The sequence below is a fragment of the Mandrillus leucophaeus genome, unplaced genomic scaffold (genome assembly GCF_000951045.1).
Source record: "Mandrillus leucophaeus isolate KB7577 unplaced genomic scaffold, Mleu.le_1.0 Scaffold619, whole genome shotgun sequence".
NCBI classification, from domain to species: Eukaryota; Metazoa; Chordata; class Mammalia; order Primates; family Cercopithecidae; genus Mandrillus; species Mandrillus leucophaeus.
In genome coordinates, this window is record NW_012106686.1 from 1,279,835 (window position 1) to 1,306,514 (window position 26,680).

Below are 26,680 nucleotides of genomic sequence, written 5' to 3' on the forward strand. Positions count from 1 at the left end.
GGGGTTTCACCATGTTGACCAGGCTGGTCTTAAACTCCTGACCTCAAGTGATCCACCTGCCTTGGCCTCCCAAAGTGCTAGGAGTACAGGTGTGAGCCACTGTGTTTTTTATTTACTTACAGAGATTTCTTATTTCCATTTCAAGTAACTCTAGTAAGATTAATCTGAACTATTATACTGAAGGAAATGAATCTAAGTGGTGACTACTGAAAGAGAGTACTTTATCATGAGTCTATGCTTAAAAATATACTCTACTGGTTTTATATGTTTGAAATAATTCTTTCTTGGTGAGAGGACATTGGATTTTCTTAAATGAAATAAATGGGCACTTTCCTTTATTTCTCTTGAAAGTCCAGAAAGATCAGAGACAAGTGTTTTGTTTTTTTTAAATAATACCACTTCTAAATAATATCTTTTACAATTCTCTTAATTTGTCTTTATAACCTTTTTAGTATTTGGAAATCTTCTAGTGAAGTTAACTTCACTAGAAAACTCAAAAGAAGGTTCAAATTGTTAGCGTCACTTTCAAGTCAAAGAAGGATCCTTGTAATTTATTTATCTTTGTGAATAGTTTGATATTTGACCTAATTCTGATTGACAGAATAGGAGAGTTTAGGAACAATTAAAGCTTATTTTGAAAATAATTTTTGCATACCAAAAATCTTCATACCAATACTGATTGTCAAATGTATTCATTTGTTGGTTGATAGACAAAAAAAAGATCTTAGAAGACAAGGTAATTAGAGCCAACGATTAGATCAGAGGTAATGATGATCACCTTCTAAGTCCTAAAATTTTAGGTTTGTGAGGACGTAATTGATTTATTCTGCAAATTAATTCTTGAATGCCTACCATTTGCTAGATATTTTGATGTCGGGGGTGGTGGGAAAAGTAGTTAGCAAGCCAGACACAAGCTTACAGACTGGTAGGGAAGACAGAATTTAAGTGCTTACATGTGTGCTGAGTGTTTATAAAAGGAAAGTACACAGCTTTTTGGGAACATATATTAGAACAGTTAGCTAGTGTGGAGATTGACAAAAAGCTTCTCTGAGGAAAGGACAATTAGGGTCAGCTTGAAGAATTAATGGGTGTTATCTAGGTAGCACATAAATAAGAGTGTCCTGGGTATATGTGATAACCCAGGAGAGCAGCTTGTTTGATGAACTGTATGGCTGTAAAGACACAACATTTCATTTTACAAATAAGAAACTGAGGCAAAAGGAAGTTGAGTGACTTGCCCATGGTCTTACAGTTCCTATTCCAGGGTATTCTGTGTTGATGATTACTGTGTTTTTCATCCATCCATTCATCTATTCACTCATTCATCCATCTGATTACCAAGTTTTTGTTTTTCTCTGTAGTGTATGTGAATACTTGACTGTTTTCCCAAGGAATATATAACAAGACATTTTGGTTACTAGGCATGCCCTTCGACATTTATAATTCTGTCACATGGCCATTTATTTACTATATTAGTAGGAAAACTGGTCCACTGTGAAATACATCGTGACATTGAGTATATAAATAATGTGTCTGTGTACAGGGTGCTCTGTCTACTCTCCATACCCTTTATTTGTTCACTAGAATACTATTTTACTAGTTGTTTAGGCAGAATCTAGAGTGTTCAAGTTAATAGGGAAAGTTTAAATTCATTGTTTTTCCCTTGCCTGGGCAGCCTATTTCTTGTCAACCACTTGCCATTTGCTAATACTTTGAGGCCCACTATTGTTACAAATCCGTGTAATTCTTTTTGTTTAATGCTAAGACAGTTCACTTTTTCAGTAAGTATTTATTGAGTACCTGCAATATGCCAGGCATTATTTAAGACACTGAGCATTCACTGATAAACAAGTAGTAGTAGATAAATAAGAAGTACCTTCCTTTTTACAAAAGTAACAGGATGAGAAGTATTGTGTGCTGTGAAGGCACAAGGGATAGCATTCCACCTTGGGAGGGAGGTATGTACCCCTCTCCTGTCTTTGGGGTAAAGTGCTTCTGGCACAGCAACCATACAGATGCTTCTGGATGAGAAAGACCTCAATCTGCAAGTGATTTGTTTGGCTGGAAGATTAGATTGCAGTGGTCAGAGATAAGGTTGCCAAGGTAAGTGGTAATGGATCATGAAGGGCTTTCTAACCATGCTAAGGAGTTTGCACTTTATCCTCAAGGCAGGGGAAAGCTTTTGAATGTTCTTAAGAACAGAGTGATGTGATTAGATTTGTGCTTTGACAGTACCATTCTGGCTGCAGTGTGAACATGTCATCATAATTACATACCAATCTGATGTTGTTATAAAGGTGTTACACCCAAACGTTGGCCAGAAACCATTTCCATAAACCAGTGGCCTTCAACCTTGTCAGACTCAGTGTCCACTTTTTAAAAACTAATGTAACACCCCTTGACTTTCATGAAATGACTTCTTGATAATACAATTTGTCTACACACATAATTTGAAAAAGTATATGTAAATGAGGAATAAAAAGAAAGTAGTTATAAAAAGACTATTTGTACATTTAAATGCTTGGACACTTCTTCTCTAGAACCTTGCTATTCAAGGTGTGGCCTCTGGGCCAGTAACATTAATATCACTGCAGAGCTTATTAAGCAAACTCTTCAGCCTTGCTTCAGATCTACTGGATCTGAATCTGCATTTTAACTAGATCATCGGAGGATTTATTTACATATTGAGGCTCTAAACTACTATTTTATCCTGTGTAATAAAGAAGTAAGATACTTGCACCTATTTGTAAAATCATGGACTGTGACAGCTACAAATGCAGATTGTTACTGGTGTATGTATTGGGCAACTCAGGTGCCATGAAACATCAATAATGTGATTTTTCTCAGATAACTCTTAGTAAAATTTTAAACAAAACATGTGTAGTCATCCCCTAATTACATATTATTTGCTTTCCTGTAAACTCAGTGTATGGCAAAACTGGGAAAATACTTTGTAATTATGTATAATATGGAATTTGTTTCTGGCTCAATAAACAGCTTCAGGTATGACTTGTAGTACATTCAGAAATTGTGCCAGATAATTCTTTGTTGTACGGGGCTAGCCTGAGCCTTGTAAGACATCTCTGATCCCCATCCACTGAACAGCAGCAGTCTCTCCCAGTCACTTTAACCGTCTCTCCCAATAAAAGCTTTCACAAATTTCCAGACTGCCCCTTGAGTGCTTCCCTCATTGAGAACTACTGCCATAAACCTATGATGCTGATGCAGTACAACCTGTGACCAGCCTCACTGAACCCTTTGGAGTAGCTGTCTTAGCTATGAGGCTGGTTGCTGAGTTGGTATTCATCCAGCTGGAAGATTGAATACAGTTCCAAACTCCACTAGCCAGAAAGCTTTTTCAAAATCTGCTCTTCTCTCTTTATCAACCCTGAGACTTTGCTACCAATAACCTAAGGGTCATTGTGTTAGCCACTATTACTATCATATCCCTCAGGGGTTTTGGGTGGAAAAAAGATTGAAACTTAGTGTAATTACCTCACCTTCTAATCTGTTAGAATTGGCTACAGGAAACGTAACAGTTACCTTATACTTCCAAGCACCTAAAATAAAATATGGTAAGATTAATTACTTTCTATTAATTAGGTAGAAGACTAAGAATTAATGATACACCAGCCATAGATTTATTCATGAAGCTTTGATTCTATCAAATGCAGAACAGAATAGCTAAATTATAAGTCTGTAAGAATATTATCAAATATGAATGGAAAGAAATACTTTACACACACTTGAATAGGTACATGCAGAAAGCTTTCATTTGGAGAGAGCTTGCTATTTGGAGAGATTGTAGGAACAGTAGGTTTAAAGGTACATTCTAGGAAAACAAAATTTTGAGGTAGTTGCAAATTATGGGAGATGTCTTTTTATCAAGTTACATACTGGTCAGATTAGCCAAGGTTAAGTTTGTAAGAGAAGCTGAAAGAATGCATGTAGTGTTCACAAAGTAAAGGAGATGAGGTACGTAGGGGAAATAACCACCAAGAAGTAACCAGGTAATAAAGAAAGAAACATATAAATCTGTTTCCCAAATGTTAAGTACCAGGAAAAGTAGGGAAAAAACCTCATGAGACGGATGAGATTGGTAAAATTGATTGACACAGGAAACTGTATGCACAATGATAAATCATAAAGCATACAGGGTTGAGTGGGCACTCTTGTTATTTGAAATGTGTAATTTATAAACAATGTTATATACAATAGATTTATGAGTAAAGACTGTCTCTATGTCTGTTCTTTCAATTCTGTCTTTACCTTTAATACATAATTCTGGTCATTGTTTTTGAAGAATTGCTTTCGTATAAGATCATCTCTTAATGGCAGTGTACTTAAGATCTTTGATCTGTTTTGCGTTTAAGAATACTGTACAGGTAAGATCCCATAGATACTGGAGCTGTTAGTAGAACGTAGTAGATAATACCAATTAGTGAGTCTCAGTTTCTGTTCAGTGGGTCAAGAAAAGAATAGCTTTTAGACTCTTGATTTCCTGTAGGTTAGCTATACAAACTGCAATTAGGAGGTAGTGACATTTATTAGAAAACTTTAAAAATTATTATTTTCCTTTTGCTGAAGAGGGATGATGAATGTCTCCATTATAAGGATAAAATTGTTGAAAATGGGGACAGTTTATACCTTATTTCTTCTTCTTTTATAGGTTTTAAAACGACCAGAATATTTTGGGAAGTTTGGTAAAATACATAAAGTTGTCATCAATAATAGCACATCATATGCAGGCTCACAGGTAACTAATTTTAGGGATGTTTGCCTTTCCTCCCTAAGGTCTGTGCTTGACCTGGGCTGTTCCAAAGGAAACTTTGCTCTCTGATTAGAAAGCTTGAGGGACAAGGACTTAAGCAGTGTAGTGACCTCTGTTGGTGGGGTGGGGGATTTTTTGGTGCTTATTTGACCCTTCTAGGACTTAACAATTAAGAGGGAAATAGTAAAACAAACATTTAGTGATGGAGTAAAGGGGAGGGGGAGGTGAGTCTGCTATCAGGCAATGTAATAATTAGATGAGGATTAGATAGTGATTTCTAATCTGTAATATTTTCAGATGTTGAAAATAGTATCTTTGTTATGCTGGTGTTATCAGAATGGTTTTCTAGATTGCATTTATTTTTGAGAGAACATAATTTGACGTAGTCTTTGAATCTTATTTTTTAATCTAAATTTTAATTTTTTAATAACCTTGACGAGCCTGTCAAATGACTTTTTAAAAAAATAAATGCCAAGCCAAAGTAATATTTTATTCACATATATTACAGTATTCTTAAAATCAGATAAAATTCATTGAGTATTATTACTTTCAAATGAGCTAGTTTAGTGTTTAATCAAAACTGCCACTACTACTACTAATTATTGTCATTAGTAATAGTAGCAGTCAAGGGCTTTAGAATTCCCTAGGTTGCAGTACAATTTTTTTAGTATCGTTTAATTTGAAACTAATAACAGTGGAATGGAATTTTTTCACTTTAGGGTCCAAGTGCCAGTGCTTATGTAACCTATATCCGGTCAGAAGATGCTCTCAGAGCCATACAGTGTGTCAACAATGTGGTAGTAGATGGCAGAACACTTAAGGTAATATAATCCTCTTGATCCTTTTTTTTTTTTTTAAGGGAGATGAGATAAAATATAGTAAGTAGAGGAGAACTGAGCATTTATATATTAAATTTGACTTTAATTTGAAGAGTTTCTCTTAGGGTTCCATACCATCTATTATAGCTAATTTGTTTACTGCTGATTTCTGTAGGGTCCTCTTTTACCAGATAGGAATAAACACATTCATTATTAGGGGATAATCTTTTAAAATATTGCATTTTTACATATATTTTATTTTGTGATAATAGAACCATTATTTTCTTCAGAAATAGGTAGTCCTTAAATATATGGACATTGATTCAGGTTTGAGTGAGGAGTCCCACTAAGCAAAGCTTTATGGTTAATGGAAGAGAAGGATGGCATAATTAGAAAAAGGAATTTGCCTTCTTATGTGTCTAACCACTCATAATGTGGAACAGATTTTTTTGGTCTATCTCCTCTCTTGATATTTGGGGAAGATTTGGGTGTTCAAGTTTTGGAAACCATAGACAGATGTTTCCTTTAGTTCTTCCAAATGAGCCTCATCTATAATAAATCCTGCTAATAATAGTTTAGTTCTCTAGTATTTGCAGTCATATTTTTTGTTTTGTCATGTTTGTGCCTCATTTTAGGTGACCTGAAAACACTAAACATGGAGATTCTTATTGTGTTGTCAGTTCACATTGAGTCTTCTTTTCCTTTACCCCTCTTCCTCTTGCAGGCATCTCTAGGTACAACAAAATACTGCAGTTACTTCTTAAAGAATATGCAGTGTCCAAAACCTGACTGCATGTATCTTCATGAATTGGGGGATGAGGCGGCCAGCTTCACAAAAGAGGAAATGCAGGTAGTAAAGTCATGTGAATTATCGACTTTGCAGAAAAGGGAGTACTTTTTTTTTTATTAGTTAAAATTGCAAAAGCAAAAACTATGGATTTGATTTTGTAAAAACTGGTATTACTTTAAAGTAGCATTTTCCAAACAAAGTGTTTAATGGAAGGTGAGTTCTGCAGGATATTGTTACAATAAAAATGTGTCTTTGGTCAACTAAGTTTGAAATGCTAGATTAATGAAGATGAACAGGTTGCTTTAAGACTGCTCAGAGTCCTTAATATGCTAATACATATCCACGAAGGGAATTTACAACCAGAACTTAGTTGACCAGGAAAACACTTTGGGAAATGCTATTTTAAGAGGAATGTCAACAAAATGAAAGCTAAGTGGGATATTGTAATTATTCGTTAAACCAATCTATACTCTTTACAGAGCTTGCTAGAAAATAATACTGTCAAACAGTGCTGATAAACTAATATTATTTTTACAAAATTATTCTCCCCATGAAAGTGTCCACTAAATCAGTATCCTGTAAAGGGTGAATTGAAGGCTTAATATCCTATGTTCTTTTTTACATTTCCTCTTCTCCTGTCTCCTTTCAATTTGTAGTATAAACATGCCTTAACAAGTAAAAATGTTGACCATACGACATATTAAATGAGGATTATACCAAAGCACAATGCTGCACTTCCCTATTGTAGATGAGGACTTCAGATTGTTGCTGTGGACTTTTCAGGAATACTTCTCATTTAGAAGGTGGGGGGCATTCATTGCTACCTTTCATTCTCCAGGTCAAACTAGAGAAAGTCTGGTAGGGGCTCCTTTAAGAAAAGATTGTTAAATGGAGTATTACCTTTTTTGACTTGGAGCTAGTACAGATTAAATCCCATTATAATAAATACATCAGAGTTTTCTTGACAGTATGGTCTTTATGATTCAAAAACAATGTTCAAATAAGATCTATCTGATATTTAATAAGGACAGATGGCTTAACTGATTTCTTAAAAAATGCTTTTTTTGTTTTTTGGATGAAACCTTCTTGAATGAAATCTAAGGTAGAACCATTTCAAACTAAATTTTAATTAGTAAAGGGTATACTTTATTCACATTTCCTGTCAATTTCTATCAGAATTTTCAAGTCCCACCCAGTTGATCTCATTTAAAGTAATATTAAACAATAAAATAAAATGTATGGGCAGTCCTTTGGAACTTGTTTGTAATGGGATTTAACCTGTCTTTATGAACTGCCCCTGTAGAGTCATTTTAATATCAAGTTGAGCTCTTTATGGCTTTCCACAGATATTAGTGAAAGCCGTATCTCCTGAAGTATTGATTCCAGAAATAATTTTCAAGACTTTTCGTGTTTTAAAAATGTAAATTTCAAATCTAATGTATTTTTAAAAATAATTTAAAACTTATTTCATAATGTTGTCCTGAATTTATCTTGCTCTTCTGTAGCTGAGTTTAAAATTACTTTAAAAGGGGATTTTTTGTTGTTGTTGTTAAAACACTTTCTTGATGTAGGAAAGAAATTTGAATAAATTTTATGGCAAAAATCAGAAAATCTTTCCTTGTTACTGCATAACTCAAAATTTAGTGTCATAGGAAATATTTATAGGTCCAATTGAAACAAGCAAGTTGCCTCTCAGAACAGGGAACGATGCATTGTGCAGTATATATGACATAATTACGCCCAATTAAATGCAATTGCCCTCACTTGTTATTGTTTTGATTTGTTCCGTTTTGGTTTTGTTGTATAACATCTATTTAGACCATAATTTTTAAAAAGTTAACATCCCTGAAGGTAAGTAAAAATATTCTTCCAGTCTAGATATACATGCAAATAGTAAAACGATACTCAAAGTAATTTCATTATCATTTATTTTTGTGTCTAATTAGCTTCCACAGGCAATCTTTGCCTAATTTTTCCCATAATATTTGTGACTTTGCCTTTTGATGTACACCTACCCAGCTAGAGTAAGCATAGCATTCTCTTGGGTATAGAGCAGAGATTGGCAAACTTTTTCTGTAAAGGCTAGTTAGTAAATATTTTAGAGTTTTTGAGCTGTGTATGTAGTCTCCTGTCACAACTACTTTACTCTGCCTCTGTTGCACTACTATACTCTGCCTCAGTAGCAGAACGACAGCCAAATACGATATGTAAATGAATAGGCATGACTGTGTTCCAGTAAAACTTTATTTACAAAAACAGGCAACTGGTTGTGAATTGCTGACCCTTGGTCTAGAGTTTAAAATACATTAATTTTTATTTTACGTTTGATAACCGTAGAAGAAAAGAGAAAGTAAAAACTAATTCATGGAAGTTTTACTTAGTGTCAAGATAATGAAGAATATAGTAAAACTGTTCATCTATGTGTTACTTCAAGTGCTAATCTCCAAATTAGAAAGGAGATTCATGAATTTTGGCTGATTTTTCGGAAAACTCAGTAATGACCTGTTACAAGACTTAATTCTTACATTAAAGACTTGGAAGTAGGTTTAAAGTGGACCTTACACTTTCTGAGCTAGCAAAAATGTTCTCCCCTTAATATGCTTTTCTGTATAATAAATGGGTTGATGAAATGCCTTAATTTATCAGATATATATCATGTAATTTTGTTGGAATGACTTTCATTGATCTAGAAGTTTTGAGATATCCTCACAGGTTTCTCTTACTTGTTTTATTTAAAAATTTATTTAAATTTTATTTATTTAATGTTTTATTTTTAAAAAATCTTATTTGTTTTATTTAGAATATATTTAATAATTCAGAAGATTATTCAGTATTTTATACCAGCCATTTTGTGAATCCCACTGCAGTTTTAATTTATTCTTTCATTAGGCGGGTAAACACCAAGAATATGAACAGAAGCTACTTCAAGAATTATATAAATTAAATCCCAATTTTCTTCAGCTATCTACGGGTTCAGTTGATAAAAATAAGAACAAAGTGACACCACTGCAGAGGTACGATACGTAAGTATTGATACTCATAGTCAGACATCTTACCTTCTTATCAGTTGATCTTCTCTTTTCATTTTAGATCTTTTTCAGGCAAAAGCCTTGTTGACAAGGTCTATCGTTTATGCAGAATTGTTTAGCTGTATGGGAAATGTTGAGTCACAGTTTCTGGGTTTGAATGTTTGCTGCCTACTCTTCCCTGGTAACACTTCAGACTAGCTTTTTGATGGGTTCACCTTTTGCAGTGGTTTGCAGACTACTCTGAGCCCAGGGAATACTTTCCTTGTTAAAGAGAAAATTAAGAGATTTTAGGTATTAAAAGGCTCTGATTACCTAATTGAGGTCTCTCTAGATATAATTAGGGGGAGAATACTATAAAAGGGAAAGTGGGTGTTATCTGAAGGAAGCCTTGTGTGTTGGGGACACAAATATTCAAGAATATCTAGTTCCAGGAATCACTAAAGTTATTTAAATCCCGTAAATGAAGGGAGTATCCCACATTAAGAATCTTACTCATCTTAGACCAGTCATCTCCTATCTTCTACCTCATCGTGGTTTTGGGTAAACTAGATTGTGTCAATGCTTAAATAAATTTATAATCTTCAGTTAGAGAGTCTCATTCTGATATGGTGATCTTCATATCTTGGATTATATTTTGTTATGGCCTGTCAGAAAATCATATTAATAAGTATAATAATTTGGGGATTTTATTCTATTCTGAACTTTCGTTAAATTTGATGTGTTAGGATTTTTGTTATTTTTTATTTGATAAGTTTAACTTTTATCAAATGAATTTTAAAAGTAAATATTGTAATTAATTTATGTTGATGATCTTTTTTTAAAATTCCAAAGTTAAATTTGTTTGAATGTTGTTTTAATGTCTAGGTGTTAAATATTATAGCCCAGTGTCTATTGGGTGCTAAAATAATGTAAGAACTATTTTCAAATATAGCTAATAATAACTAAATGGTTTATTGTCTGAGTCCATTTCTTCAAAAACACATTCTTGTCTTTAAATTTTGAAGTCTGTGTTTATTCATTTTGATAGTAAAGATTATTTAAATTATTAAAAACCAAATTATACACATAAACATATATGCACATGTGTATGTAAATATAAATAAATATAAAATAGACCACAAAGCAAAATATAAAGTTACTGTATAGCAAACTATGTAAAATTTGTTTATATCAAAGCTAAGAATAAAAGCTAAGTCAAAACAGATCTTTCTGGTTTGACAAGCTTTGATCTTTTCCTTTAATCTTTTGTACCCACCCTTTTCTAACCCTGTATGGTTATTTTATGACAAACCATATGCTATTATTTACCTTACTGGTTGCCATCTCTGTAGTGCTTAGTATAAGAATGAAGTTATTGTAGTAAACAGTGGTTTATTTCAGATACTTTTAACGTTTATGCACATCATTGTTTGCATTGAAAATGTTGTCATTCTAATTTAAGTCATATTCTGCGTTTTATAGCCCCTGGTGATTTCAGAGCAAAAATTTAAAATTTAGATGATCTCTTTGAAATAACATTTGTTGTCTTCTGAATATAAAACTAATATGTTTTTATTGAAGGAAATATGAAAAATTTATGAAAGCATACAGAATAAAATAAATATTACATATGATCTTAATACCCAGAACTTTTCACTGAAAGTGATTTGTGTATAGCATGCCCTCCAATAATGCCATTTCATTCAGTGTTGTTTTGTTACAATGTTGATGAGAAAAAAATCGATTCCCAGCTGGGGCCACTGCCTCTGTGGACTTTGCCTGTTCTCCCCATGTCTGCGTGGATTTTCTTTAGGCACTCTGGTTTCCTCCCACATCCCAAAGCTGTGCACGTTAAGTGAATTGACATGTCCAAATTATCCCATTGTGAGTGAGTGTGAGTGTTTATGTGTGTGAGGGGACCCTGCCAAGGTTGGTTCCTGCTTTGCCCTCTGATTTGCTAGGATGGGCTCTGGCCACCTGCAATCCTGAACCCCAATAAGTAGGTTGAAAGATGAATGCATGAATAAATACAAATTATTGTAAAATATAAATTTGTAAAGTGTTAATGTATTTTCTTATACACTAATTCCTTGCATTGTGTATTTTCTTAGTCTTTTTTCTTCTTGTGAATGCATGTATACCATTATACACAGAGTACCTTGGTTTGTTACATTTGAAAACTTAATACATATTATTATGAATAATTTCCCCATGTCACTAAAACATAATTTTTTATGGCTACATAGTATTTCACTATATGTTCATATTTTAAATTTATTAAGCCAGTCTTCTGCTGTTGTATGTTATGTTGACTTTGTTATTATTTATAACACTGTCATGAACATCTTTACATATAAATGTTATATGGTTGTAACATATAAATGGTTATAGCTTTGATTGTTCCTGCAAATAGAACTGCTGAGTCAGAGTATGAGAGTACCTATTTCCTTGAATTGGGTATTTTTTTTTCCTTCTGCATACTTGCCAATTTGATAAACATAAAAAGCTGTCTCATTTTAACTTGTATTTGATTAACAGAGTGGACTTTTTATGCACAGTGAGTTTATATGTTTCCCATGTTTTATTTGTGTGTTTAAAAGTTTTATATGAGTTATAGAGATATGAACTTCCCCAATCAGTTGATCAATTATTTGTGTTACAAAATACGTTGAATTTATAAATCAGTTTTGGAAGAATTTATATGCTATGACACTGGGCTGGGCCTGGTGGCACATGCTTGTAATCCCAGAACTTTGTGAGGCTTTGACAGGAGGATCACTTCAGGCCAGGAGTTCGAGAGCAGCCTGGACAACAAAGCAAGACCCCTGTCTCTACAAAAAAACAAAAACAAAACATTGACTTCTCCCAACCATTAGCATAGCATATCTCTCTTGTGCCTTTCAGGAAAGATTTTCTTTTTCCTGTTTTACTGTATTGGGTCTCCTACCACCTCTTTCTGTTTGAAAAATCCTTAGGCTAAACAATGCAAAAACAGTGTTAGACTGGTAGCACTAGCAGGTGTTCTTGCCTCATACTTTACTTTTATGGGGATGTCTCTAGTGTTTTATTTACTCTTTAAGGATGATTTTGATCATTTACTTGAGATGGGTATTTTTAATCACACTATGAAATACCTTGTTATTCCTAATTGATTGAGACTTTTTTCCTTTAGATTAGAAATGAATATTGCAATTTACCAAAAGTATCTTTGGCATTTATAACAAGTAGTTAGCTTTTACTGTGTTTAGTCTGTTCTTGCATTCCTATAAAGAAATACTTGAGACTGGATAATTTATAAAGAAGAGAGATTCAATTGGCTCACAGTTCTACAGGCTGTACAAGCATGGTGCTGACATCACTTGGCTTCCGGGCAAAGCAGGAGGCAGGCATATCATATACAGCAAAAGCAAGAGGGAGGGGGTTGTGGGGGAAGGTACCACACACTTTTAAATGACCAGATCTCCTGTGAACTCAGAGCAAGAGCTTACTCATCACCAAGGGGATGGCCCAAGCCATTCATGAGAGGTCCACCCCCACGATTGAAATGCCTCCCACCAGGCCCCACCTCCAACATTGGGGATTATAATTCAACACGAGATTTGGTGGGGACATACATTCAAACTATATTATTTACTTATTTTCGTGATCAGTTATTAATAGATCTGCTAATATTTTATTGGCTTTGACTTTTATTATAGTCAGGTAGTCTGTAGAGCACATTCATAACTGTGTTGGTAGCAGGAGAATGTCTAGAAGCCACAAGTTGTAAAGGGGGAAACAGGAGGAAAAGAGGAAATATAAAACAAGTAAACTCATTTACTAATTTTGCCCAAAGCCAGTGCTGTAGAACCTCAGCTGGGATCAGAATAAAAAAAATTCTTTGAGAGTCTTGCTGTCACCTAGGCTGGAGCACAGTGATGCGATCATAGCTCACTGCAGCCTTGACCTCCCAGGCTCAAACGAGTATCCCATCTCAGCCTTCTGAATAGCTGGGACTACAGGTACACACCACCACACTCAGTTAATTTTTCTCTTTTTTGTAGAGATGGCATTTCACCATGTTGCCCAGGCTGGTCTCAAACTCCTGGGCTCAAGCGATTCGCTCGCCTTGCCTCCCAAAGTGCTGGGATTACAGGTATGAGCCACTGTGCCTGGCCAGAGCAAATTTTGACATAGATGTACATGCTTTGCATAAGTACATGATATAGAAACTGTTTTTTTTTTTTTTTGCGGGGCGAGGTGGGGAGTGTTTTCTGTTTTAATGCAGTTACCCAAATTTATTAAGTGACAATTAATGGCCCAAGTTACAGAGAGTAAGCCTTTGCCTGACTGTCAGTCATAGCGAAACGTGTGCTTTGGTCTCCACTTCCACACTGCCATTACCCAGGGTAGGCATACAGAGGCAGTAGGTAGTAGGGATGAATTTTTAGATAAGATTTCTTCTCACAGGAAAGACTTGCCAAATTAGAGTGATGAGCAGTGTAACTCTTTCCTTGCAAGGTCCTACCCAAGAGATAGGTTTCTTCTTCTTCAAGGTAAGTTAAAACTTAAACTTTCTAGGAAAAAAACTCAAAGAAGGGTTTCATTTACACATTTCTTGGCATTCCTAGATAGTGGGTAGCAATTTTACAGAAAGAATTGCAAGAAAGCAAAGCCTGGAACCTTATAGATTGAGACACTAAGCTTAAAATGTGATTTTCTCTTATTTTCAATTAAGCCAGAGTACAAATCTTAAGAGTACCATAGCTGTTAATCCTCAGTGAACCCTGACATGGTCCTGACATGGTCCCCGTATACACATATATGTTAGTAAGTGAATTTTTCTATAATATATTTTGCTCCTGTTTCACCTAGTGAGCAGAAAATTCTAAAAAAGGAATTTATCATCTGCTCCCCTTCATTATTATGAATTCGAGAGTGTATCAGTCATAATGAGTTTTGAACTATGTATGTGCTATGAATAAGTTGCTTTGAAATGATGAATACAAGTAATGAGAGTGGGGAAGTGATGAAGCCTTGCAGTAATGATGCTTAAGGACTGGCTATTTTATTATTTTTAAGTTTGGTGCTTTGAAATATCTTCATTTAGATTGAGATGCTATTTAAGTACCAGCTGTGAAAGGAATAGTAACTAGGTAGGCTGCTGTGCCCAAGACAGTGAGCAGGCCTAGTTACAAGAATTGTGGGGTATGCAGATCAGTCAGTGTAAATGGTTGTGACTTGCTATTGTGGCTGAAACAAGCCATCATTGAGGAAATGGAGATGTTCAGCTTTAGACTTAGGTGGAACGAGGGTGGAATAAAGGTTTTGAGTCTTCTGTGTTCATTTAATATCCTCAGTAGGCCTGTGTGGTATATATTGTTTTCTTACTACAGGTAAAAAAACCAAGTCTCAAAGAGTTTAAACAGTTTACCAGTATCCCACACAAATAAGCAGTAGACAAGATTCTGATCAAAGTCTCTGTGACTTTAAAGTCCAAGCTCATCCCTCATTCTCCCACTCTTCAGTCTAGAAGAGGTAAAATTTTTAAGAGCAACTCTTAGTAAAAAGTTTTTAAAACATAAATCAAATTCGCTTAAATGAAACTATGCTGTAACTATGTAGTTTGATTTTGAAAATCTCTGGTGCTTGAGGCTTATTACCTGAAGACAGATGTAGTGGATGGATTGTAAATTCCAAGGAATTGATGTTATTTTTAGCAAAACTTTCTCTGAGCCACAGATTGGTGGCAGTAATGGATTAGCTAGAGAAATGGTGAAAGTGAAGCTTCTGTAGGAATTTATCAATTTTTATTACATTTGAGAAGGAGTACACATCTTTTAAAATAAAATTACAGCTATATCCTTACTGAAAATCAAGTATAATCTCTGATAGACTGAAGGTATAGTCAGAGTACCTTATTAATTCAGCAGAACGGGAGTGGTCACTGCATGAATTCTGTTCTCATACCCTGACATTATTTGGTAAAACTCTTGAGATTTAGAAAAGGCATAGTTCATAGATTTGTAGAAAAAAGTCTTAAGCAGAGATTGTTAGATTATGAATAGGCCTCAGGATATTTGTGAACACTGAAATTTTATGTAAAATTTTGCACCTGTGCACATTTTTTTGAGAGAGAGGACTGACCTAAAAATAGTTATCAATTAAATATTGGTGTAGAGGGCACTGGTCTGCTGATACCTCTAGATATATTAGAGGTGAATTCAGGAGTGGAATAAAGCAGTGATTCTCAAAATATGGTCAGGTGCCATGAGAAATGGACTAGTAAATTAAGTAGGTGAATTAAAATTTGCTAAGATTTTATATTTACATTAAAATCAGTGGATTACTAGATTTTTCTGAGTTTATATCTCAGAATCTTCCTTATTTCTCTTAAAAAGTTTTCTTACTATGTTGTATTTGGCTATATACAGAGTTAGTGCATATGTGCATATACAGTGAAAAACTAGTAAGTGAACTGGGATATCTTGCCCCACCTAACTAGAATATGGTCAAAAAAGAAGTTAGAACCACTTGTCTAAAGCATTTGTTCCAGAGGGTGGGGTGGAATGAGTGTGGGGTTAAAGGGCAGTTAAAGATAGGGTTGTATGTGTATGCGCCCTTATTTACTAGAATAAAAGTAAAGCAAATAAGTGTGTTTAGGTTTAACTTAAATATAAATCTTTTAAAAAGATTAAGTGTATTACTGAAATACAGGATTTATGAATAAGTGGAGACTTGCTGTTTTTGAAAGGTTACCACATTTTGTGATGTGTTTAGGATAGTAGATGTCCATATTTTGACCTTATTATTAAAAACAAGTTCTTTGTACTTAATAGTTACCAAAACATTTATTTTCATTTGTGTTAAGTAGATCATGGGATTATGAGAAAATTCTAATTAAAATCATATTTACACAACTACAATCATTCTAGGTTTAATGAGGTGTATTTTTCGTGCCCTTTTATTTTATTATTTTATTTTTTTATTTATTCTAAAGAGACAGGATCTTGCTGTGTTGCCCAGGCTGGCTTCTAATTCCTGAGGTCAAGTGATCTCCTGCCTCAGCCTCCTGAGTAACTGGGACTATAGGCACGTCGTGCGGCACCCAGCTTCTTATTCTGTTAATAGCTAATTATACCACTTAGATGTGGCCATGTTTTAGTAGCAAAGTAATACTGTAAATGTTAATGTGTATTTGAAGCCTGTGTCAAAGTATATTCTGTAAAGGCAAGTTTTACCTGTTGATAACTTAAATATATCCTTTGTCTTAGCAAGTGTTTAAATATATCTCAGAATTACTTAGGGACTCTGGTAAACGGTAAAATTAAGATAGATTCTTTGAAATGATTATCTGTGGTAGTATTTAATTTAGAAGCAAAATGAATATGTATTTGTGTATACAGTAACATGACAGTGAAATTTGGAAATGTCTGTTACATTGACTTTTATTCTTATGTAAATTTTATGTTTAAAATGTAAGTAAATTTTATCTTTTGTTTAAAATGCAAGTAAAAATCAGTAAGTCACTTTGACTGTTTTTCTTTTGAATTTGGTGAGCAGAAGAACTAAACCTTCTTTTTTTTAGTCCACCCCGCTCCTTGAAAATGTTTTTTCTTTGATTCTTCTACTATGTAATTGGTTTATGTTGCAAATGTTTTAAAGCAATCATCACCATTAAGGAAGTAGTAAAAGAAAGTAAAATTGAAGCATTGCCTTTGGAGCAAGTTAGAAGAAATCAAAACTTGGCTGAACATTTACAAATCCAAACTGAGACCCAGCTGTGTCAGTGACTACCTGTTTGCAGACAGTTTTGAATTTGATTTCTTTATCTGTAAAACAAAGTATTTAAATTTGATTGTAATGATTTCCTTCTACTTGTGAAATCTAATAATTTGAGAGACTTTGAGGAGTCTTGATGCTTTTTCATTGTGTTCCTCTTCTCTTCCTTTGTTGCAGTGATCATCAAATACCAGATGCCTCAATTTAGACTAATTGAATAGAATTCCCATGATGGAGTCTGGATATATACTTTTTACTTTAAATAAATAAATATGTGTATATTTTGTGCATGTACATATTTTAAAAAGCTCTGTTGCACTTATGGGTTAATTTACAAATATTTGCTCCTGAGAAATATGTAATCTCAGCCAGGTGCTGTGGCTCACACCTGAATCCCAGCACTTTGGGAGGCCAAGCCTGGCAGATCACTTGAGGCCAGGAGGTTGAGACCATCCTGGTCAACATGGCGAAACCCCGCCTCTACTAAAAATACAAAAATTAGCCAGGCATGGCAGCATACACCTGTAATCTCAGCTACTTGGGAGGCTGAGGCACAAGAATCACTTGCATCTGGGATGTGGAGGTTGCAGTGAGCCAAGATAGTGCTACTGCGCTCCAGCCTGGGCAACAGAGCAAGACTCTGTCTCAAAAAAAAAAAAAAAAAAAAAGATGGAGTCTTACTATGGATTTTTAAAACAATTTAGGACTGAAACTTAAAAAAAAAATTAGTGATATCATTTGTATGAAAATACATGCTTTTGAATTTTTATGTACAGGGATTTATACATACAGCATTGGCTTCTGGGAATATCTTGATCGTGTTATGAGACCGGATTACCTTTTAGTACTTCTTAGTCCCACTTGAATCCTGTACTTTTCAATGAACTGCATGGTATTTATGGACTTGATTTCTCTTTCTCAGATCATGACAGTTTCATTGTATGAGTGAAGTACAGGTGTAGTCAGTCTTCTCAACTCCTAGCCTTTTCAGAGATGGTTGTCAACCTCTGTTTTTGCCTCTCTCATTCTTTGTTTTAGTTCAGTTTACATTATCTGCTTTTCTTTCCTTCTATCCTTGAGGATAGAATTGGTGTCTTCAATTTTTCAAACACTTTTCTAGCTTTTTCCCTCACTAGGCAACTTCTGCCCCACTGCTTTGTGCTGTACAAATGGTTTTTTAAAAAAAAGTCTCCCATTGAAAATGGAATGTACTACAAAACATTAGCTTCAAAATGCAAGTAATTTTGTTTAGTGCAGTAGAAAGAGGTTGATTTAAGAAAACCTGTAGGTTTTTTGTTTGTTTTTAAATTAAAAAAGCCCTGTGCAGTTTATCTTAGTGCATCCAAATTCTTATATCTGATAACATTGGGACCTGGCAATTTTTGACCAGGGAATAGTCCATTTCATGGAATACTCTCTTCATGAGTAAATCTGGTATTTATTAAAGTTTTTATTTTCTTAGCAGTTACCCTCTTAGCATGATAATGGGTAGGTGGATGCTGAAAGTAAAAGAAATTTATTAATATGACCACAGCTTAAGGAGACTCAGTGCTTAATGAGGAAGGAAGTTCTACAACTGATGCCAGTGGAGTTGTGAGGACTCTGACCTGTTGGTCGTAGTCTCGAGATAACTATTTTCTCTCCAACCATTAGAGAAACAAGGAGTTCACATTTTTTGAAATTTGTAAATATAGTTTTTCTTTCTATTGGGGTTACCCATGTATTTTCAGGGATTCTCCTATCTTTCTTTTATTCTTTTCCACTGATAGTTCCAATTATTAATATAATACCAGGAGTAACTATAATTGACTTTTTATAACCCACATAGAAAATAAAATAATTTCTAGTTCTATCTTTATTCTTTAAGCTTTTCATTTATTATTCCCTTAATTTGTTATTGTTAAAATAAATTGAGAAGAATATAGTAAAACTAAGTAGAACATACCTTTACTGGCTTCTTGCCATAATCCTGATTTTTCAGCAGCTATTATCGGATACATAACACAATCTACAAATTTTAAAACATCTTTCATAAAACTTTCCCAGATAAAGCATAAAGTATTATGAATCAGTGCTTAGGAAATTGCAGTTGGGATGGTGGACAAGGTGATATAAGTTATTCTAATTAGTCGTAATCCGGAAACATCCTTAAGATTTATTTTTTATGTAATATTTTTATATGTTGTCCTAGCCGTTAGCAAGACTGACCTCATTTATATTGAAAATTATTATTTAGTGCTCTTATGGAAGCACTAAATTGGGTGGTGGCTGGGAAGATGAACCAAGATCCAGACACTAGAAATTGTCCTTTGTAATATCTTTCTTTTAGCCTTTTGTTTCTATTATTACCTCTTTCTCTCAACTTGAAGCCCTTATTACCATAGTGTAAGTATAGTGCAAGTTTATCTCGGATTATCGCTATTATGTTCTGCCACCGAATTAATCTTTCTAAAACACTGCTTATTTAGGTCATTTCTGTGGCCTCTGGAGCCTAACCTGTGTTTACCTTCCTGTCCTTACCTTCCATTATTATTCCAGCTATCCCATTTGTCAGCTAGACTAAATATTTAGCTCTCCCAACACTGTCTCCGACATTTTGACCCTTGACACAGGAGGTATTCCTGCCTTTAATGCTGTTCTTTCCCCTTTCCCCCGTTCTTCTCCTGCTGGGTAAATCTTTTTAAGGACCTACTTAAATTTGAACTCCCCTAGGAAACTTTCCCTAGTTGCCCTACTTGTAGTAGCTTTGCTTTCTTCTAAAGATTTATGGCATTTTTGTTTGTTTGTTTAAACAATTCATTTGATAGCAAGAACTGGCTGATGTTTGTTTGTACTTACCTTCTTTGTGCACTTATCTTCTTTCCCCCCAATACTTCTAAACTTAGTGGGCTCAGGGCTATATCTTTAAACTGTTTGCATTACCCACATTACTTAATATTCATTGATTTATTGCTATTTTATGAATAGTAAGTAAAAATGCTCTTCAAATAAATTTCAAATCTGTTTGCTTATGATCAAGAACATCTGGCATTGTCTGCAGAAGATGCACCTGGGATTCAGATTGGGTACTAGCCCTTGTTAGATTTTTTTTTTTAGAGCAATTAAATATGGTACCAGTAAGTTATCTATTTGAAAGGGGACTCCGTATATATTTTCAGGGAATAAAATAATTTTAAGAAATTTGGAATCTTAATTTTTTTCCTCTAACACAGTATCAGAACAACACATTTGAGTAACGATAGTAATGTACTGCATAACAGTGTTTTGTTTTGGTCAACAGTGGATGGTCCACATATACAATGGTGGTTCTATATAATTATAAATAGCTTTTTCACTGTGCCTTTTCTATTTTTAGATCTATTTAGATACACAAATGCTTACCCTTATATTACATTGCCTAGAGTGTTCAAAACAGTAACATGCTGTACAGGTTGGCAGTGTAGGAGCACTAGGCACTATATAGCCTCGGTGTATAGTAGACCATGCCATCTAGGTTTATGTGAGTGCACACTTTAATGTTTCCGCAATGACAAAATCACCTGTCAATGCATGTCTCAAAATGTATCCCATCATTAAGCAACACATGACTATTTTTGTTCATGTGCTGAGTCAAAGTTAGTTATAGGAATGATAGCAGTACACTGTTACAGCACAAAGTTATAGAGATTTTATTTTGTCTTTAAGTCAGACAAGATAAAATGGATTTGAAGTCAGTGATTCTCTTACTTTATCATGGTGCTACATTTTCTCTATATGAAAATAAAATGTTAATGTTTTTGTTTGAATCAGTAGTTTGCCCAAAAGTGTTTCTTTTGTCTCATTTGACATGCCTTCTCTAGGGTTATGATTAGTGTATAGATATATTAAAATAAAACATTGCTCTTAAAAACCTGTAGAGAATATTTAAATAACTTTTATGCCCTCTGTCAAACACCTGGAAAAATGTCAGTATTATTTCAAAAGCTGAAATGGGGAATATGTTTATCACATGCACAAAAATAAATGGTAGATTAGACTTTTGATCTATTGTAAGCAGTACCTTTTTTCCCCTATAAGCTATTGTTTTACCGATTGTTGTTGGAGACTCTAATTAGAATGTAAGTTCCTTAAGGGTAGAGATTTTATACAGGCTGAGTATCCCTAGTTCAAAATTCTTGGGAACAGAAGTGTTTTGGATTTCAGATATTTTTTCTTTTGGATTTTGGGATACTTGCATTATACTTATTGGGTGAACACCCCGAATCTGAGAATCTGAAATCTGAAATGCTCTAGTGACCAATTTTCTTTGAGTGTCACGTCAGCGTGCAATAAGCTTCAAATTTTGAAGCAGTTCGGATTTTGGATTTTCGGATTTGGGATGCTCAACCTGTACTTCTTTGTGTCCTCAACATTTAATCAGTGTTTTACTTCCCAGTACCTCAGTAAACATTTGTTGAGATGGTAAAGTGTCTGGTTAGTTTTTTTTTTTTGGCTTTTGAGGAGTTTGTTTTTATTGTAGGAGAAGGACTTTATTCTGATTTTATTCGATTTGTTTTCTTTTTACAGCCCCATTGACAAACCTTCAGATTCTCTCAGTATAGGGAATGGTGATAATTCCCAGCAGGTAAGATTTGAATACAGTATCACTTGATTTATTTGCCATATTCCAAAAGCAAGGTATTCCATGCAGGTGAATTTTCTAAAAATACTTTACTGACACAATTTAAAAACACTTTTGATGCTCATCTTTATTAATCATATTATAATTAGCCTTTTTCCCCCAGAATATATAGAGCACAGTTTAACACTTTTTTAATGACTCAGAATTATCATTATGACCAGATATTATTATCTTTAGAGTCTGCTAACATTATTGGTCTTCTTGACCCTGTGCCAAATGGTCCCAGGCTAGCATGCCTTCTGAGTTCTTGCTTCTAAGAATTGTATTCCTACACTACATAGTCCCCTTGCCCCTTGCTGTCTACTTTAATTTTCTTTTTCAGTCAAGTGTATTTGTTCCTAACAGTGTCCCTTCTTATTTCCCCCAAATGACTTTCAGCTTTGAAATGATAAGCCAGATAAGCTGTTCAAAGTTGAATCTACTGTGAAACTGAGTGGAGTGCTGACCATTAGAGCATGCTTTATGTCATCTTGTCTTATTGTTCAGGGACCTTTCTTTTGCTAGTTTTTCACTCCTTGAGTTTCTATACATCTTCTTACATTGGTAAAATAAATGTAATTTAGTCCCTTCCATGAAGAATAGCCAGTCCTCCACAGTATTTGTGAAAAACTTAGAGATCTAAAATATAATGCTTTTCCAAATGTTTTCCTGACACATTTTGTAAAAGAATGTGGAAATCTGTATGTCCCCTTGTATATTTTAGTTGCACATTAACTTTTTTTACAGCTTAAAAGTAGTTGCAAAGGATGTAATTTCCAGCATATTAGAAATACTGATATCTGAGAAATTTAATGTTTTGATATCCCATCATAATGTTTTGATCATAATCATGTTTTATTATCCTGTCATCCATTTAAAAAAATACACATGCTCTCCTTTAACAATCAGACGTTTTACATTTTTTTCTCTGTGAACTAATTTTTCTCTGTTATTATAGAGTTTTATCTTCATGCAGTATAGTTTTTGCTTGAAAAGCATATACTTCTCTTAAAAATAGGCATATACATTTTTGAATTGAAATAAAGATGTTTTTGCGGTCACAGACTTCAAATGCCAGTTTTTGTCTTCTGAATTTTATTGGTAGTATTGAGATGACACTATACGATTTTAATTTTAAAAACCATGAAACAAGTAGTAATAAATAGTAAAATTATATTGAAAATTCATCTCTTAATGAAGAATAGGGCCATTTTAAAATTGGTTTTTGTGTATCTCTAGGTGAATGTTACCTATTGGTAAAAGAGCCAAGTTGCAGCAGCAATCTGGTCATGTTTTTTTATTTTTCTAAGATGTGTTGAGATACTTTGTTCATATAAATAGGTAGGTGGAAGGAGGAGTATTATATCAGTATCACTCAAGTCTTTCAATTTCTTCTGAATTAAATACCTAAGAATCATAGAAAGATTTATTATGTAAAATTATTTTTAATGATGTATTTGGAAACAACTTAGATCTTTCTTTAATTTTCTTGAAAACTAAAATATTGAGAATCACCTAGCATGTAAAATGATCTAGTCCTTACAGTCAGTCACTTTCTTATCACCAATCCATGTATTTCTAATAGTTTGTGTTTGGTTTCTGGAAAGTTTTCACTCTTGAGCAAAATACTATAGTAAAATCCCAAATGAAAAATATTATTTTCTTGGTAGTGAGAGAAGTAAGGTTGTAAAAAGAGAGGAGACGGCCGGGCCCGGTGGCTCATGCCTGTAATCCCAGCACTTTGGGAGGCCGAGGCGGGTGGATCATGAGGTCAGGAGATCGAGACCATCCTGGATAACGCAGTGAAACCCCGTCTCTACTAAAATCACAAAAAATTAGCCGGGCGTGGTGGCACGCGCCTGTAGTCCCAGCTACTTGGGAGGCTGAGGCAGGAGAATTGCTTGAACCCGGGAGGCTGAGGTTACAGTGAGCCGAGATTGCACCACTGCGCTCCAGCCTGGGCAACAGAGCGAGACTCCATCTCAAAATTTAAAAAAAGAGACTAGTTTAATCTTTTCAGGCAGACTAATTTTTTTAAAGAGTATATATGTAAGTTAATGATTTAATTGATTTTTCTGAAACTTCATGCTTTCATTAAAACATCTTCAAGTACCACAGTTTGCAAAGCACTATTCTAATACATTTAGTTGCAAACTTTTAAATTGTGGCTTACTAAAATGTATAAACATGTAGTTATTATTTGTTTTCCTTTTTTATTCAGATATCTAACAGTGATACGCCTTCACCACCACCTGGTTTGTCAAAATCCAATCCAGTCATCCCCATCAGTTCATCCAATCACAGTGCACGGTCCCCTTTTGAAGGGGCAGTAACAGAGTCACAGTCGTTATTCTCAGACAATTTTCGCCATCCCAACCCTATCCCAAGTGGGCTTCCTCCTTTCCCCAGCTCCCCACAGACATCCAGTGACTGGCCTACAGCACCAGAACCACAGAGCCTCTTCACATCAGGTATATAACAATAGTACCAAGTATTAGTAATTATGTTCTTAACATATTGTTGACAGACTAACATGAAACTCATTAGTGGATATATTTTTATCTTTTGCCTCTCTGTTCTCTTTTATAAAAATGTAAATATTTAAACTACATGGAATTAGGTGGTTAGATACATAGTTGTGTGACCTAGAAATTACTGTGTTAAAAGATTTCTCCAGAAGTAAAGGGTTATATTATTTTACCAATAGTAAAAAGCTTATTCCTTTGGGAATTTTTATTTTTATTTTTACTTTTTGGAGGTGGAGGTCTTGCTCTCTCACCCAAGCTGGAGTGTAGTAGCGTGATCTTAGCTCACCGTGGCCTGACACCCTGGGTTCAAGTGATCCTCTCACCTCAGCCTCCTGGTTAATTTTTAAATTTTTTGTAGAGACAGGGTCTTGCTATATTGCCCAGGCTGGTCTTGAACTCCTGGCCTCAAGTGATCCTCCCACCAGAGCCTTCCAAAGTGCTGGAATTACAGGCATGAAGCACTGCACCTGGCAAGGACTTAGATTTTTAATTAGATATGTATTTTTATTTAATTAGATTTGTGTTTAAGATTTCCCCTCCCCAGATGACAAAGATGTAAGTTATTTAGTAGTAACAGTTATGTTACTACTAAATGGTATTTTTGAACCATTTCCATTTTTATCCATTCTAAATTCTCTCATTACTATGAAAGGTGGCGTAAAAGTAATATTGACAACAGCACCTACAGAGCAGAAAATTCCAAAAAACTATAAGGATTAATATAAATAATTTTTAATTAAATTGTATTTTTTCTTAGTATAGAAAGCATATATTCTAAATTATTTGTACTTCGATAAATACATTTAAAAAATAAACTTTACTAATTAAAATCTGTTAAATTATATTTATTATTTTATTTCATGGAAGTGACTTAGGTTGGTTTTGATTATGAATGGTTGAGAGTATAATTGGAGTGTCAAGTACATTTTTTCCTTTGATTAGCAAAATCAGTCTATATTATTCAGTTTTTGAAGCTAGTAGCTTAAGAGTTAAGTAACTGCTAGAAGTATATAAGGCCTTTTGTAGTTCTATGATCTTAATGTGCTAAGAAGTCACATAGATTTTGCACGTACTTAATTTGTAATATGACATGTTTAACTTTCAGTAGCGTGGGTACTTACTAAGTACGAAAGTGAGCTGTGTATCTGATATTCATCACTATTTTTCCTCCCAACAGAAACAATCCCAGTATCATCCTCTACAGACTGGCAAGCAGCTTTTGGCTTTGGTTCTTCTAAACAACCAGAGGATGACTTGGGTTTTGATCCCTTCGATGTCACTCGAAAAGCCTTAGCAGACCTGATTGAGAAGGAACTGTCCGTTCAAGACCAACCTTCCCTTTCACCCACATCTCTTCAGAACTCCTCTTCACACACTACAACCGCCAAAGGTCCAGGCTCTGGATTCCTGCATCCTGCTGCAGCTACAAATGCCAATTCTCTCAATAGTACCTTTTCAGTCTTGCCCCAGAGGTTCCCTCAATTTCAGCAGCACCGAGCGGTTTATAATTCATTCAGTTTTCCAGGCCAGGCAGCCCGCTATCCTTGGATGGCCTTTCCACGCAATAGCATCATGCACTTGAACCACACAGCAAACCCCACCTCAAATAGTAATTTCTTGGACTTGAATCTCCCGCCACAGCACAACACAGGTCTGGGAGGGATCCCTGTAGCAGGTAGGTTCATTTAAAGCCTTTGAGAATTTTTGAATAACTCATATTTTCAGGTTGTTGGGTGGATAGGGAAGGAGCTGTTGAAAAACAGAGTATTAATATCTTGGAAATTTCTATGAAAGATTAGTCTTTATCATAATCTAAAATATATTTTTCATTAGATGGATGCCTTGTAATATTGAGCTTTATAAGGATGGTGGAGTATTATACTTATTGTTTGGAAGCATTTTACTTAATAGGATAATTACCAAACTTTCTATGGTATTTAAATGAAAAAGAAGAAAATGGTCTCTGAAGTTGTGGTACTATAAAGTCCAACACCGTGGTGAAAATTAAGATTTTATATTCTAAAGTAAAATGGTTAAGAACATTTTTTTTTAATGATAATTAATGAGAGCATGAGGGATAAAGCCACTCTCTATCCACTTTTGGCAGTTACTTGTTTTGACTGATACACACATACACACACATCAAAACTGAGCTATAAATAAAGTACTTGAGAACTCATTATTAATGTTTTACAAGCATATCATATGTCTCAGACATACACCTTTTGTGAAAGAGAAATTGTTCAAGGAAAGTTACTTTCCCATTTGATCTGCCACCATGTTTTTATTTCTAGGGAAAAATATGAAGTATATATAAGGTAATGTAAGTTTGATGCCAAAATACTTCTGGTTTTGTACTGCTACC

General features: G+C 34.4%; 1 protein-coding gene across 6 annotated transcripts in view; it reads left to right on the top strand.

Moving 5' to 3' along the window:
* Window positions 1-26,680, top strand: part of CNOT4 (CCR4-NOT transcription complex, subunit 4) — a 142,444-nt gene that overhangs the window by 83,875 nt on the left and 31,889 nt on the right. For 3 of the 6 annotated variants that reach the window (XM_012000121.1, XM_012000123.1, XM_012000125.1), the window contains exons 4-10: window positions 4,670-4,756; window positions 5,491-5,592; window positions 6,314-6,439; window positions 9,269-9,402; window positions 21,694-21,751; window positions 24,009-24,258; window positions 25,493-25,990. In XM_012000121.1, coding sequence (XP_011855511.1) covers window positions 4,670-4,756; window positions 5,491-5,592; window positions 6,314-6,439; window positions 9,269-9,402; window positions 21,694-21,751; window positions 24,009-24,258; window positions 25,493-25,990 — 1,255 coding nt within the window. The remainder of the gene's footprint in view (window positions 1-4,669; window positions 4,757-5,490; window positions 5,593-6,313; window positions 6,440-9,268; window positions 9,403-21,693; window positions 21,752-24,008; window positions 24,259-25,492; window positions 25,991-26,680) is intronic. The other 3 variants (XM_012000122.1, XM_012000124.1, XM_012000126.1) reach the window with 1 other exon arrangement.